The 16,733-nt window shown below is 37.9% G+C and overlaps 1 protein-coding gene across 2 annotated transcripts in view; it reads right to left on the bottom strand.

The window, feature by feature from the left end:
* Positions 1-16,733, bottom strand: part of lrrc75ba (leucine rich repeat containing 75Ba) — a 37,003-nt gene that overhangs the window by 1,994 nt on the left and 18,276 nt on the right. For both annotated transcript variants that reach the window (XM_039680404.2, XM_039680403.2), the window contains exons 3-5: positions 16,192-16,304; positions 1,352-1,697; positions 1-71 (exon numbers count right to left, since the gene is read on the bottom strand). The exon at positions 1-71 is cut by the window's left edge. In XM_039680404.2, coding sequence (XP_039536338.2) covers positions 1-71; positions 1,352-1,697; positions 16,192-16,304 — 530 coding nt within the window. The remainder of the gene's footprint in view (positions 72-1,351; positions 1,698-16,191; positions 16,305-16,733) is intronic.

Here is a 16,733-nt window from a genome sequence, read left to right on the forward strand (position 1 = left end):
TCTGTGTACTCATAGATGGTGGGCAGACTGCTCTTTAGGCTACAGCGACGCCGCAGGGACACCAATAGAGACTGAGAACAGAGTAGAAACAGTTAGACAACTCTGAGATACAATTACTTACTGATAATGATTGTTACTGAAGTCTATTCACTTGGCGGCCATCTTTGAAATTTCTCTCGGGTCATGCAAGTACAGCTCCTATCTCTTTGAATGGGGAAACATCAAATTCTCCAAAGCTGATCACCAAGCTTACAAATACATTTCTTATTTGAGATCACCAATGAAATCTGACAACAACTATCTCATACATTTTTATTTCTAAACGCTCAAAAAAACGTAATTTTTCAGGCTGGATCAGCCAATGTGCAATCACGAACTTGTGAAGTGAAGGAATGACTCTACCAATTGGGGATTGGCTCTTTCATTTAGCAGGCGGGACTTATTTCACCATATGAATTTTCTCCCATTCATAGTAATATGAGTGCACCGTTTTTCTCTATATAAAGTCTTTGTTGTTTGTTTGCTACACATTGTGCAGATTAAGGTTGGGGTGTCTATTGTCTGGATGTGGATGTAACAGAAAGTGTATGTGCTCTGAATGAGATCATCTTACATAATTTATTTCTTATATTAGATGGGATACCAGCAGTACTTCAATTGGCAACTGTTACCTAGAAACTTGGTTTAAAAGGTCTAAAATCGCTTTTATTTCGACAAAGGTCAAACTAAGAGAGATTATGGTAACATTTTTAACATCAGTTAATGCATTAGGTATGATGAACTAACAATAAGCAACACTATTAATCTAGGTTTATGTTAATCTCTTCTTATTGTTCATTTTCAATTGATTTCAACATGAACAGGTTTAAAAATGCTGTAAAAGGACTTCATAGTTAGTTCAGGACACCTAAAGAATCTCATCAGGGAAAACTAGTCCCATCCAAATCGAATTGAATGAAATGGTTTGCCCTGCCAGTTGAAAAAGGTGATGGACAACGTGTCAATCAAATATTCATCTATAATGTGATTCACCCAAGATGAACGTGTTCCTGGATCAACATCCTTGATGGTCCTACTTTGACATTACAGTGAGGAGGATAAGATTATGCTTAGGTATGATATGTAGACAAAGATCTTGTCTTTAATTTTAGGGGTAAGGTTAGACCTATGACATTTTGTTAAAAAAAAAAATACTGTTCAAGGAGCATCACGGATGTCCTAATGGCTAATTCATGCTGTGCCTTGTATCTGGCAGCACAACCATGTTTTACACAAAATTAAGTATTTACAACGGTGTTAATACCATATATTAAGGGGGACTGTGATTGATTTTAAGATTCTGTTGTTTTACCTGTGGCATGGTAAATATGTCCACGTTGTTGCCTAGGTCAATCCAGGCAAGACAAGTGAACATCTTGGATTCTTTGAGGGCTTCAGACAGATCTTTAAGGATGCCAAGAGTCAGACGGTTCCCATTGAGAGCCAGTGTTGTGAGTTTGGGCAATGCACCCAGGAAGGGCAGAAGTAGACGTAGGCCCTCGTCCCGGAACTCAGTGAAACTAAGATCCACGGATATCACAGCGCCCCCACTGGTCTGGAGGTAATATGCCACGTGCCGTATGTCTCGAGTTGATAAAGGGATGCCAGAGAGGTCCACCGAGTCGCTGCAGAGCTTCTTCTGAAGAGTTGTTTTAAGACTGAAAAGTGGAAAAAACAATTCATATATACTGAGGAATTACTTAAAACAAGATTCAAGCATTAGGGGGATTTTGACTCTAAATCTCATCATTTATAATGCTGCGACTTCAACTAAATTGAGGTTGAGGATTTGGTTATTTGGTCTATATTAAAATCCTTTTCTTCTGGCTAAGGTCAGGGCTCTATAACAGCTTTGTGTTTCCAGCATTTTAAACTCCAGAGACGGGAAAGGAAAAACTCTCTGGTAGGGTCAGTGAGTGTTAAATGTACTTAACTGTCCAAATCCGAGTTGCAATCATATCAGATGTAATAACAATCTATAATTTTATACTTCCTCAAAAGTAATGTTTTTCAACATATTTGCCAGTATGGATTGCATTAAGATCACATTTACCCTAAAATCCATTACAAATGTAGCGATCACAGTACTTTGTACATTTCAATATTCTAGTAAATAAAAATGTAAATCATTTAAATAAAATATCTAAGCCTGGCTTATTTCTTTGAGGATATGTAAAGCTTTCAAATTGGTGGGACTTTACAACAAAGACCCAATAAATAAAATGTGTTGATTTAGGTGACTGACAGTATTTAGATGACAGACACAGACATATCTAAAATTGAACCCTGTTATAACATTTAGTGTTCCTAAACTTGTTCTTTGCCAGTCAGAATTTGATTATTTCTGTAATCATAGGTGAACAATTTCACTGTTTAGTGAAGTAGCTTTTGGGAACAGGGTTGGGAACAATATACTGCATAGCCTATATTTGATTTGATTTGATTTTTTTCTGGTAAATTTACAATGAAACAACCAAAAAAAAAAGTGATATAGTCATATATACAATTTATGTGCACATATCCTCTAACTGGCATCGGGAGCCTTTGCAGAAATCAGATAAGAGCTTTAAAAGCTTTCTGGCATGTACTGTATTGCCTCTTACGAGTCTTTGACTTGGTCAATCCAAACCGCTTGTTTCTTCCATTTGAGTCTGCTGAGCATTTGGGCTAAATGCAAGGTCCAAAGTCATGAAAAGACTTCTCAGGTACTGCTTTCATAGTCATGTAGGCTTTATAATGGAAGGCAGAAATGCTGTCCATAATGCTTCTATATTGCTCTTTGATATGAGGTTATTTGGCAAAGCTATAACTATCTGGCACTTCAGTCATGCAAATACATTTATTTTGCAAAGCTTCTTTCTTTGAGGAGTTGGAGACAAGTTGTGCAGTGATATTTTTTTTTATCTTCTCATGTACTTTAACATAGATTTTCTTGCAAATTAATTCAATTGCAAAAATAGTGCAAACTGTTATTTAATGTGGTGATGTTTTTATGTACAGTTTTTGACCAAACTTGCATAGACTAAAAACATTATTCGACACAAACAAGTTTGGACACATTAATTGTTGTGAAGAAGTTATTTTGACTTTAATTTAAAGGGTGACAGACAAAGTTGTACTTTGGAAACCTACAGTCTATAAGAGGAGATAAAGGATTATTATAGAGCAAAAGTATTATTTTCTTCTCAAATAATTTCTGAAGTAAGGTTCACAGTCTCTATTGTTCTGCCAAACTGTGGATTCCTGCTGCTGATGAAATCTGCTGTTATGATGGTTTTTTTTTTTGTTTTTTTTCTGATGATGTTGCTGGCATCAGTTTCTACTCGCCCACAATAAATCATCTTTTCACTCTCAATGTTCAGTTGCAAAGAAATTCACATTTAGTTCAAAGTCCAAAATTCACCTGAACTATAGTTTTTGGATTTGAGATTTAGACAGTCAAAACTTGCTCCTTTGATTGAAAAAAACAAAACAAAACAAAACAAAAAACATGATTATTTTAGAAATATAACCGAAATGAAAAAATATATACAAATGTTTATTAGAAAGTGTAATTCAATGTCAAAACACTTTCTCTTTTTCCAGTCTTTGCAAAGTCAAATATATGATATTCCTTTGTGAAAAAGAAGTGCACTTAATTGTATTTGTTATATATTATATATACTTGCCAATAATATAATATTAATGAAATGTAACGCCATAAAGTTTACTTAAGGAGAGTACAATTTCAAAATGTTTCTTTACACATTTAAATACACCTTTAAAATGTCCACTTTGTAATAATTTCAAATGAAAAGTTTTACTTTATTTTTGTTTAAATAATTATTGCTTTAAATATCTTATTTTGATTTGTTGACAACCATCCTAAAGCACATGTACAAGTACTTGAGAGTTATTTGACATTACATTTAAAGTTAATATGTAATTCACAATTACAAAAGTAAAATTCCAAATATACAAACAAGTTTCAATAGAAATGGCATTGAAGTATATTTAAGTTTATGATGCATATTTGTCAGTGCACTTTAACCATAATTTTAATTACATATATAGAACTTAAATATTTGTAAATTACCATATACATAGAATTATAATATAAAATTACATTAGAAGATGTATTATCCTACTTAAGTGGTTCAAATAACTCTTAAGTTTAGCTAATTGCATTATAATACATTTAGCAATTATATGTCTGAAAACATTACATTTATTTCACAAGTAGCCTAATTATAATATTTTAAAGTGTATTTTCCATTATAAGTACTATTTTAAAGGCATGTTTGTGCTATTAAAACTGATCTGATAGTATGAGGATATAGACTAGCCTGCTAACTAATGGTGTGAGTCTGAGACATAGCTATGTCTATGGTTGACCCCAGACAGTTTTAAAACATTATTTTTGCAATACCATTTGGTGCCAGCAATGGCCTAAAATTGTACCCTTCACCTTTAAAACCAAGTGAAATCCATCTGTTGACATGTACGAAAATTAAACACATAACCAAGTGAATGTTAAGGGAAAAAACTCCTTTCAAAACAGCAGCACCTCCCCTCTCTACAGTCAGAACCATTACCATGTCCGTGCGCTTCATTTTGACCTAGTTCCATTAACAGGATCAATAAAACACAAACACAGACATACATCTGCTTGAAAATCACTCAGCTCCACAGATGCACATGCACATGACAATGCACAGTTTGAAATGGAAATATGGCGAGTCTTGCAATATAGACTGCCACACGAACCACAGGACAGAGATCAAAAGAATATCAATTTGCCAAGGAAACACACACACACACACACACACACACTGAGATGCAAATGCATTATTACAATCCTCGCAAAGGCTGAAATCTCTTCATGAAATCCTACTGACAGTCTTCCTCTATTTTCCCATTACTGGTAGCAGGTGGCATCACTCCTCTGTGTTTGCGCCCAAATTCAATTTCTTTTCCAAATATAACTTCAGGTCCAAACCCCCCGGGGTTTATGCTGACTACGAATGTCCAAAGGCTATATTTTGACAAACACTGGTTCTTTTCAGCTTGCTGCCTCATATATCTGCTAACTCACAAGCCAATCTGCTTTGCCTTTAAACAGTGACATTTGAGGGATCTCTGTGATTAAATAGCAATAGGTTGGCCCATGAAAAGACTGCGTGCTTTGATGAAATGCTGAAGAAGTTCTTTGAAGATGTGTTACGAATCAACCCAGCTAGGGAGGTGCTTTTGACAGAAAAAAAGGTTAGTCTGACCTGCCAAACAAATCTGAATTAATTAAAGACAAGGACAAAATTAAAAACAGCCTGGTAAAGGGGTAAAATTAATCATACTTTTATCTAGTTGTGCAGTAAAACATTTAGTTGACATTTAGTTGAAGTTGACATGTAGTTGCAAAGTCACTTATAGTCAGTAAAGCATCAAAATAGAGGATACCTGTCAACACTCCCGTTTTTTTAGCCCTTTGCCAGATCTTGTATTAAATGCATTATATTCACACAATCCACACACTATATACAATTTCAACCCGTTTGTCATCTCAACCTAGCAATGACCCAGTTGCGCAGTCGCGGAAAGCTCAACCCGAAAGCAAGCAAACCAAATGTTGACAGCTATGCAATAAAGTGGTAGTAGATATTGGACAGTTACTAAAATTCTAAGGAATGGTATTTGACATGTAGCTGCAAAGTTAGTAGGACTGTCAGAGGACTGTCTAAAGTGGACTGTCGAGATGAACTGTTACCGTATTTTTCTAGATTTTAAGGGGGTAATCAGATGCCCATTTTCCACAAGTTGGTATGATTCTTTAGGGTCTTCGTGTAAAGTTTGTAAGATACTTTGGTTAAAGTTCCTCAATGGTTGTGTAAAACGACACCCTTTTTACCTCCTCAAAAACAGCTCTGTTCACGATTTGGGTGCATGTCTCTATAAATGATAATGAGCAACTCCCTCTATTCCATGGGGGGTGTCGACACAAAACACGCAAATGGCTGAGGGTGGAAATATGCTAATATGACAGTCCGTCATTGGTCATGGGCGGAGCATGAGGATTTAAAAGTGAATTTTGCATCTGATGTGCCCTTTAAGCATAATCTAACTAAATTGTTAAATTATATCTTGATATATTCATAATCATTTTTTAATATTAATTGTTATATTTTTGATTGAGTGATATAATCTATGCATGTATGTTGTGACTTGCAGGTTTTGAAACATAAACTGGGACGCAAATGTGCTTTTTTTTCCACTGCAGGATGGGTAAAAGAATAATAAGTAATTTTAATGTGTTATTTATTGGTTTACTTTTTTTTTCGCGACTGGGTGCCAGTTTGAATTACAGTCACTTCAGGCTCACTTCGCGTTCCTTGGCAACCAGTGGCTATGACTGACATTAATTTTCCTTACTGTCAGCTTTTGTACAATCACAGAGATGAAGCATTCTGCACTCAGGCGGCGCCAATGTGTGTTTCCTTCACAGGACTTTTCCAGTCTATGGAAGTGTGTGAGTTTTGTAGACTCAAGAACATGTTGAAGACAACATTTTGGCCACGATGAGTTGGAAAGATTTCCTCTTTAGCACCTCATTTTCTTCCTCTAGCCATCCCTGACGTGTCTGATTCAAGCCTCACTCCATTTTGTTTTTGCAGAGTCATCAATAATGCAAAATGTCTCCATTATTAATTCTGACCCAAAGTTACATTCAGTCTCTTCACAAATTGCATTATTTAATGCATCAAACTGACAGCCCCACTAAATCTTTCACAATTACAGAGAAAAAGGGAAAACTATGTCCATTTTCTCCTTTGAGGTTTTATTAATCTGACACCTGTGGCAATGACAATTTACCGGGGGAAAGTAAACAATCTTTTCTGCTTTACTGGCATATTACTCATTTCTCTCTTTTAAACATTTACACATTTCTGCGGAATCCTACCTAAATATGATTTTCTCATTCAGTGATCAGTTCAAATGAATAAAGGAATAAGGAAAGTCGTGTCTAATATGCTAATCGGAGGCACGAGAAACCAACCAACTGCGTCAAACCAGCAGATTTGACTTCTTTAACACCTGTATGACTTTGTGCTAAGGCACATGTATGGAGTCAAACTCAATTTTCTCAGATATACAGCCTAATCTGACAGACTTTTTCTCTAGAAAATGTTCTGCTTTGACAGTGAAATGACATAAACAGTTGTAAGGCAGCCGAGCATGAAAAGAAGATTAAGATTAAGCATTAAGACCGTATAATCGTTAGAAGTACTGTGGGTAGTTGTAACCAAACATGACTCAATACATTCCCATGAAATTCTGTGGTAAAAGAGCACATTTAAATCAGAGTAAAAAATATTTTGTTCAGCATAAAAAAGGAGTGTCTTTCATAAATTCCAGAGAGCTGTTATGAATGTATTTACATTTAATATGTTATATTTGTAAGTACTTTAAAAGAATAAATTACACAGTGTTAACTTACTAAACTTGACAGAGCAAATAGCCACCTTGTTGGCATAGGCTATTTACACCAACTCCGGCAACCAGAGTCTGATTGAGGCAAACATAGTGGCGAGTGGCGTTGGCTTTTGAGTTTGATTCCGCCTTTTTCCAAACTATTTCCTCTCCACATATCAGCTCAGAGAGGTTTTTTTAAAAAATAAAAATGAAGAAAATATTTGAAAAGTGAAACAAAGTGTCTAATGGCTATTTAATATTGTGAATGTAGGCTAATGTTTAACGGGTACGAGTAGGAGAAGGTTTTAGAGACAGAAAAACTAATGTCCCAACACTGTAAAAAATCCAATTTCAGATTCGAATCGACACACTAGTAAAAGATAATGTTCTTATAATATAATAGGTCTCCCTGGTGTGCGTGTGGCCTAGTAAACCCTACATTATGGGAACAAAATGTCCTTATGGGGGGATTTTTTGGTCAGCATGAGGAAAATAGCTTATAAATCTTACTAAGTGATGGGTTTTTTTCTGTGATGGGTAGGCTATGATGACAAAATGTCCCTACAAAGATGGCAATATCTGAAATCCTTGTCCTAGTGGGGACGTTTTTTTGGTCCCCATGGGGAAAAAAGCTTAGAAAACATACTGTGGTGAACAGGACGAGGCCAAGGGCTGTGAGAGAATGGCACGGGGCCGGTGGCGTGATTGATAATGAGCGAAACCTGTGTGACACACAGATCTCGTATCTCTCAGGTACGAGCGTAAGCATAAAAGGAGGAGAGACGACAGTGAAGAGCGAGAGAGGACAGGCCTGGACTTGTGTTTTGTTTGTTTAATTATATGGGACAACAGTCATCCGTGAGGGGTTGATGTCTTTTACTTTCATTTTGTTGATTTATTTAATATTAAAATCTTTGAATGTTCACAGGTTCCCGCCTACTTCTTCCCATGAACTGTGTTACACCTACTAAGTGATGTTTTTTTGAACATGCAAAAATGCAGAACGTTTTCTGTGATGGATAGGTTTAGGGTTAGGGTTGTGAAAGAGGATAGAATATACAGTTTGCAAAGTAAGAACCCTTATGCTAATGGAAAGTACCCATAAAACATGAACATCAACATGTGTTTGTCTGACTATGCCGACGGTCTGCAAATGGGACATTTCAAAAGTCTTCCACCACAAAGCAAAAATGATTTTGCAAAACCTGTATGTACACAAGTAGAAAAGCTGGTTTTCAGGGGCCAGCTCTTCATCCCTGAATGGGTCTGAAAGGCTTTGAGAGGTGAAAGAGGATACATACTCAGGATACTGAAAGCTAAAACCCAACCAAGCAGAATGAGTGACAGAGAAAAGGAAGACAAGTGCAACAAAGACATGCCTCCCACCGCTGTTGGCATGGCAATGGCTGTTTTCTACCTGACTGGATGCTTTCACACCTTTGATCAGTGTGAGATTCAGACTTACACACGCCTCCAGGAGCAGATGCTGGTCTGTCTTTATATGAAGGCCTGCCAATAACACTAAGACATTATAGCCTTAACTGTGCAAAGGTATAAAACACACAGAAGTATAAACACTGCCAATTACATGCCAGAACCAAAACACCAATCGCTGACATTAAAATCACAAATACGGGTTTGAAACAACAAAAGGATGAGTAAATGATGACAGTGTTGTCATTTGTTTGTGTAAACTAATCTTTAAAATCTCTGGGTTCTCTGATTTACTCCAGAGAAATAAACCCCAGTAATCGTACACGTATGTCAATTTTCAACAGTGTCACAAACTGATTATTTTTGCCAACACACCAATTCACAATCAAAACCAAACATTGCAAGAACTCCAACACTGCTAATTGCTTATCTTCCAAAACCAGATTATTTAGACCATGCAATCCACATTAAGTTTATAGCTTGAAGGTTTTGTGCAGGGACATTTCTATGTTCACCCTTTGCTTTTGGGAAACAATCATTATACAGTACGTATATTAGGAGTTATATTTTGCTTGGCGACAGTGCAAATAATTTAGCCTTACTGCATAAATTGACAATTTCACAACCCTGGCAAATGGTTACATCAATAAATGAACACACAATCAGTAAGCTGCAATCTGTTATTATGCTAGTCCCTAATTATTAATCAGGCAGGGCCACTGGGTGAATGTAATGTCACATAATTAATATTCATAAGCTCTCTAATTCTTTTGTTTCATGGTGTCTATGCCTTGTTGATTATGGAAACATTCTAGTTTTGCTGGTTCACTCTCTTAGCATACATTTACATACATTTGAAGTCTTTTTCTCTTAAAACTGAGCGTTTTGAAGACGCACTCCCAAGTCTTGAAAATTTGAAAACGCTGTTTTCGTGTTGTAGTGTGAATTGTGAAAAAGGAGGTATTTGAAAACTATGATGCATGTTTAGTCACACATATACTGTACCAATAGATATTTAAGTTTATACTTATTTTATGTGCTATTCACCTTCACAGTGTTGCTAAAGATACATGTTACTTTGTACAATCTCAATCCATCAGGGAACAAGGGTTGCATCAGTAACCAAGTCGTTACTTGAGCATCAAATCAGCATGTTAGAATGATTTATGAAGGATTGTGTGACAATGAAGACTGGAGAAAGGGCTGTTGAACGTCAGCTTTGCCATCACAGGAATGAATTACATTTAAAATGTATTACAGTAGAAAACATGTATTGTAATGATATTTCTCAAAATTATTGTTTTCACTGTATTTTTGATCAAATAAATGCAGCATTGGTGAGCATAAGAGACTTTCAAAAACATTAAAAATCCTATCAATGCCAAACTTTTGAACGGTAGTATGGCTAATTAAAATATCTCAGATTCATCATTGCCTTCATCCATCGATCTCTGTGATGAATTACAATCCTTAGCAACTTGAACTTGCAAAAACACAAAGATCTTAATGCAAGGGTTGTAGAATTAATTACACAGCCCTAATAAATGTGAAAGCAAAAATAATACATTAGGCCGAACAACAGATTGTGTTTGTATATGTCTGATCATGGTTAAACCAGACAGTCACACAGTCATCGCTGACAGTCGCTTTACAATGCCAATCAAAGATTTGAGCGTTACAGAATGATGGTCCACTCTCATGCAGATTCACAATTCCTGCCTTACACTCTTGATCAAAATGCAAGAAACCACACACAAAAGACCTAGCACAACATGAAAACCTACTTCTTTCATCACCACTTGGTTCTATCTCTTCCTCCCTCCCTGTTTTCCATTATCAGACTGTTTTGCTCCATTTTTCCTATTATGCAACCCACCATGATGTTACATTAATGCAAGTATCAATTGGGAAACGCACTCTCAGAACCCCCATTGGGCAGCTATGCCGTCCGAGTCAGGTCCCTACATTCCGCCGCAGTAACCCATCCCGGGTGCGTCTGTCATGCCGTTAGTCCCGCTTGCACGGTATCTGGGAGCCTGGCTAGCGTTTCCCAGCCCGTCTCGCTGCCTCATCCGTACCATCAGACTCGCCGATGCAATTCAGTTTACCCAGCACACGGACTGTCACGGGTGTGGAGCAGGCAGAAGGAACTGGAGGACTCCAGAGTCACAAAGAAGATACATTTAATTCAAAAATACAGGCAGGAAGACGGGGTACATTCAACATTGACCGACAAAGACAGAATGAAACAGAGGGAACTAAATACACAGAGGAATCAGGTCTAATGAGGTGCAAACAGGTGAAACAGATGACACAGGACGCTGAACGGGAGGCTGATGAGGGAGTGATTTCAGGTGTGCAGACGAGAGGATCATGGGAAGTGTAGTGAAGGAGACGCAGACGGGATGGTGCAGACGCAGACTGTGACACGGACAAGTCCCTGGGCAGAGATTGCAGTCCTACTGGCGAAGAATGCGATCGTGCCAGTCCCTCCAGCCATTTTGAAGACAGGCTTCAACAGCCTGTACCCAAAAAAGGTGGTGGGTTACGACCAATCTTGGACCTGCGTGTCCTAAACTGGTCGCTTCACAGGCTGACATTCAAGACGCTTTTCATTGAATGATGTTCTTCCCATCAGGAGAACCACCAAACGTGCCCAATCAGAGTTGTGCTTTCCCTCCTGCAAGATGGGTTGGAACGACGGCTGGATCTGTGTCTGTCTAGAAGAGATGCTTAAATGAGAACACTATTGTACTATTTATGAAGGCTATATCTTTAACACCAAGAATATCTTCTGACTCTTTTGATTTTCTCATTGATTCTTTTAAATCAAAAGTTAAAATGTAATTGATGACATTGCTCCTGTGAAAGTCAGGAAGAAGAGTGGGAGTCAAAAAGCACCTTGGAGAAACTCAACAGCAGTGTGTTGAGAACTTTTTTCTTCTAAAGTGTTTGAAAACTCAGAAGCGAAGACCAGGAGACTCGGGTGTATCTTTTAAGCAGGTTTCTTTATTGCTGTTGCATCGCTGTTGTATTCTCAAGTCTACTTCGTCCAAAAATCTAACCCAAGTCTGACCTAAGCCAAAATACCTTGTGTTCATATACCTTTCAATGGGGAGGGGTTACATAGAGGTGGAGACACTCTGAAACAAAGCATGTTGATTCAGCAGGTTACCTGATTTTATCAGCATAACAGTGTAACTCAGAGCCTTGAGATGCTAATCTAATGAGCCTGATTAGATCAACAAAGGCCCAGCTGACCTTTGAGAAGTGAGAAGAGGTTAATGTCCGACGCCTTGATTACTTCAAAATGGAAAAAAAGTGTGCAGAACTTTCTCAGTTAAAATACTATTGTTTTGGAACCTAAATTAAATATTTAAATACATTTGTAACACTACAAGTGCAAAATATGAAAAGACTATGCAGAAAAGCAGAGTGCATGTGGCGGAAGACAAAAATATAGTCCATTATAACATCTACAAAGACAGCATCCATGCTTTCAATAGGGAACTAGGCAAAGCTAGACAGTCTTTATTCTCGAATATTGTAAGCAGCAACTTAGACATCACACACACAGTTTTTGCTACTGTAGAGAGACTGACAAACCCACCAAGCCAGATTCCCAAAGAAATGCTCTCAGACAGAAAATGCAATGAGTTTGCTTCCTTCTTCTCTGAGAAAATCAATAATATCAGAAAGGAGATCAGTGCATCCTTGAGTTGCGCTTGGGTCAGACATATTAGACCACAACATGAGAAAGTAGTTAAAATGTCTGATTTCAAAGAAATTGATGGCAAAATTTTAAGAAAAAACACCTTAAAACATAAACCTGCGCCCCTGACGCACTTCCCACATCTGTTTTCAAAAGTGTATTTAACTGTTTAGAAGCAGATCTCCTAGAAAAAATTGTAAATGGTAAATGCCTCACTTCTCTCTGGGAGTTTTACAAACTCCCTAAAAACTGCAGTTGTGACGCCCCTCCTTAAAAAGAGCAATTTGGATAAGACCATATTAAGCAACTATAGACCTATCTAAAATCTTCCTTTCATAGGCAAGATCATGGTAAAAGTTGTCTTCAATCAGCTGAACAAATTCTTAAGCTCGAACTGATACTTTGACAATTTTCAATCTGATTTCCGACCACATCATAACACAGAGACAATGCTAATAAAGATAATAAACGGTATTCACTTAAATACTGATTCAGGAAAATTATCAGTGCTGGTACTACTCAACCACAGCGCTGCATTTGACACTGTCGATCACAACATACTTCTTGATAGGCTGGAAAATTGGGTGGGGCTTTCTGGGATAGTCCTAAAATGGTTCAGGTCATTTTGTGAGTATAGGTGACCATAAGTCTGAATGGACATCCATGAGATGCTCAATTCTTGCGCCACTCCTATTCAACCTGTATATGCTCCCAAAGACCCTAATAATGAGAAAGAACCAAATCGCTTACCACAGCTATGCAGACGACACACAGATCTACTTAGCCTTATCGCCTAAAAACTACAGCCCCAGCCTTCTCAAAAATACCAAAATGGTGCGTTCACACCGGGCGTGAATAGCGCGTCAGGCGCGAGTGATTTCAATGTTAAGTCAATGCAAAGACGTGTTACTCGTGTAAAATATTCCTGCGGCGCAAATGAGGCGTAGAGCGTGGCGCGGTAGACACGAATATGCCTCGTTCGCGCGAATGGCGCGAATTGAGTGTCTGGCGCGTTAAGCGCGTTACGTGCGAATGATTTAGTGCTATTTATGCATTCACGTGTTTGACGCGAATTCGTGTCTGCCGCCCGAGTTGAAAAATCTGAACTTCTGCATCAAGTAAGCAAATGGTGAAACTCGTCAAACGGTTCGCCTCCGAAGGGTCCGGTGGACACAAATATGGCATTGATGAACCCCACGCCAGTGTTCTGCTCTCCAGAGCAAATACAGAGCGGTGACTCTCTCAATGAATGCTCGAATAACATAAAAAAAGATGGCCGCCAACAGATTTCGATTCTGATGCACGTGACGTGCGTAAATTTCGCTTCAAACTTTTGTTTTTACACAAAGTGAATTAACTACTAATTCTGCTAATTTGATGTGCTAATTTGATGTGCTATTCGCGTCCGGTGTGAACGCACAGTAAGACAGTTGCAGCTCATACAGAACACTTCTGCCAAGATTCTGAGCAGAACCAGAAAATAGGAACATATCACACCAGTCCTTAGGTCTTTACACTGGCTCCCAGTTATATTTAGGATTGATTTTAGAGTATTATTACTGGTATATAAATCATTCAATGGCCTAGGACCTCAATACATTGCAGATATGCTCACTGAATATAAACTCAACAGATCACTCAGATCATTAGGATCACATCAGCTAGAAATACCAAGGGTTCACTCTAAGCATAGTGAGTCTGGTTTTAGCTATTATGCCATCCACAGCTGGAACCAGCTTTTTTGGCTCCAGTCGAGTTCCCCACTTAGTTCCCCAGGTTGCAGAGCGTCCGGCGCCAGGTCTAGTGCTCGTATGCTTCTGTAACTTGTGCTAGGCTGGGTTCCATATGTTTGATACCTACTGGAAGTGGCAGTAACCTTGGCGTTTTCATCACGTCAACGTAACGTTGTACGTGATCAACTGATAGGGAACGTCTCGGTTACAAATGTAACCCTCGTTCCCTGAAGGAGGGAATGGGAGACGTTACTTCCCGTCGCCATGGTTGCTGACCATCGCTTCACGGCAGTCACAATCTCGGCTACTCAGCAAAAAACAAAGGTGCGTGCGCCCGTTTCCTGTATACACCCACGCTGTGGGGCGGGTGTGTGATGTGATTCACGCACCCAAACGTTCATTGGCTCATTCTGTAGACACTCGAAGATGATAGGGCTCCATGAAGTGGTCCCAATTACCCCTTCAGAGAATGAGGGTTACATTTGTAACCGAGACGTTTTTGCGACTCAAATTATCTTTTAGATATTTCATAATAACTTAATAATATTTTTATTTTATGTATGTCTACATATTTTACTGGACAACGAAATTAATAAAGTAAAAGATTTTGTCATTGAACCATTTGATAGCATCACTGAACCACTGGAACTGCCATATTATCTTTTTTTATAAGGAATATGACCCTGTTTCAAAATGACCAGTACAGTGACAGTTGCTTATGTTTAGCAACCCTGCATAATACATGAGACTGTATTAGTGTGAGAATGCCCCCCCCCCCCCCCTCTCTCTCTCTCTCCCTAACTCTCTCTCTCTCTGTCTCTCATCCACTTACTGCTTTATCCTCCCACGAGAGCCTAAACGTAATGGAGCAGGGCAGCATGGTTAATTCAGTATGTGGAAAAACTGCATTGAGCAGAGGCAATGGATTGAGGGTGCACGTAATGGCCATGTGGGTGGTACACGTACATTTATTCACTTTTCAACAGGCACACATATGCAAAATAAATTGTGCAACCATTGACTGGTGCTTGTACAACACACTGAAAACTGGTTGCTCTAATTAATTTAATTATATTATAATTAAATTTTTAATTATTCTGATTTCTTTTGATTATTTTAATTTCTTCTATGTAAAGCACTTTGAATTGCCATTGTGTATGAAATGTGCTATATAAATAAACTTGCCTTGCCTTGCCTTGCCTAATTAATCAGGTGAAGTGAACAGATTTATGTTGGATAACTTAAATCGGGAGTATTACAATCGGGAGTACGTTACAAAAGGCATTTATGGCTCTCTCTTCAGACAGCACTTTCCAGATCCAGCAGCAGAGCTGTTAAAAAGACTACTAATCAATAGTCAAGATGAAGGGGGATGTGGGGAAAGGGGGTGCTGATATTAATGGGCCAGTGGTGGCAGGTCAAAGCTGTAATTTGTTACACTCATCTATATTCACACTGTTTGAAACTACTACCAGATTTCTGTTCAATAACTCATGGAACAGATTTGTAGTTTATATTTCAGAAGATTTCCAAGGACTCAAAAGAGAAGGAAATGGAAAAATTATCTGAAACTAAATCTGGCAACTAACTGAAATAAACAGAAATGTTGCCTTGGCAACTGACTGAAATAAAATGTTTAAATACTAAAATAGTTTACAGAGTAGAAATTTAAAGAATATAATATAATATAATATAATATAAAAGCTGTAGCAAATAGTATATCAGTTTTAGCATTAATGCTGAGGGATTGAATTAAATAATTTACTCCATATCAGCATATTCTGATGTTTTGATGCCATATACTGTAAAACAGAGAAAGTTTCTCACCAGGCCTGGGCCTTTCGCCGGGTCATACTTTTTCTAAGCCACTTGGAGTGAGGGGTCAGGTGGTAGATGAGCTGTCTGCAGATTTTATCTGTCGACTTCAGTGTCTCTGAGTCCTGAAAGAACAACATGATTAGAAAGTCACAATAAGAATAAAAAAAGAGTCATTTGATTAAACTTGACAAGATAAATGTGGGGCCTGCAGCATGAAGTTCTCATATTCTGTGAGCAAACAAATAATTCACTACTTAAGGAGCAGATCAGGGCAGTTTCTTATTGCAATCTTTTTTTCTGAAGTTTGATGGACTTTTTAGATCTAAATTTAGATTTGGACAAAAATACATCTGAAAAAGAATCTTCTCTGAGACTGAAAACAGTCATCTATATAATCCATAAAGGCTTTGTGTGTTTTTTTTTTTGTGTTTTTTGTCATGTGGTTTTGCAAAGATGGCCGTCTGAAGCTTTGAATCATTAAACATCTTTAAACGAATGAGCTTTTTTTGGAAGGTCAATCTGTCTCTGTCTGTGCTGTCTACAAGTATCTC

This window comes from Pimephales promelas, chromosome 14, assembly GCF_988280905.1.
Source record: "Pimephales promelas chromosome 14, fPimPro1.hap1.1, whole genome shotgun sequence".
NCBI classification, from domain to species: Eukaryota; Metazoa; Chordata; class Actinopteri; order Cypriniformes; family Leuciscidae; genus Pimephales; species Pimephales promelas.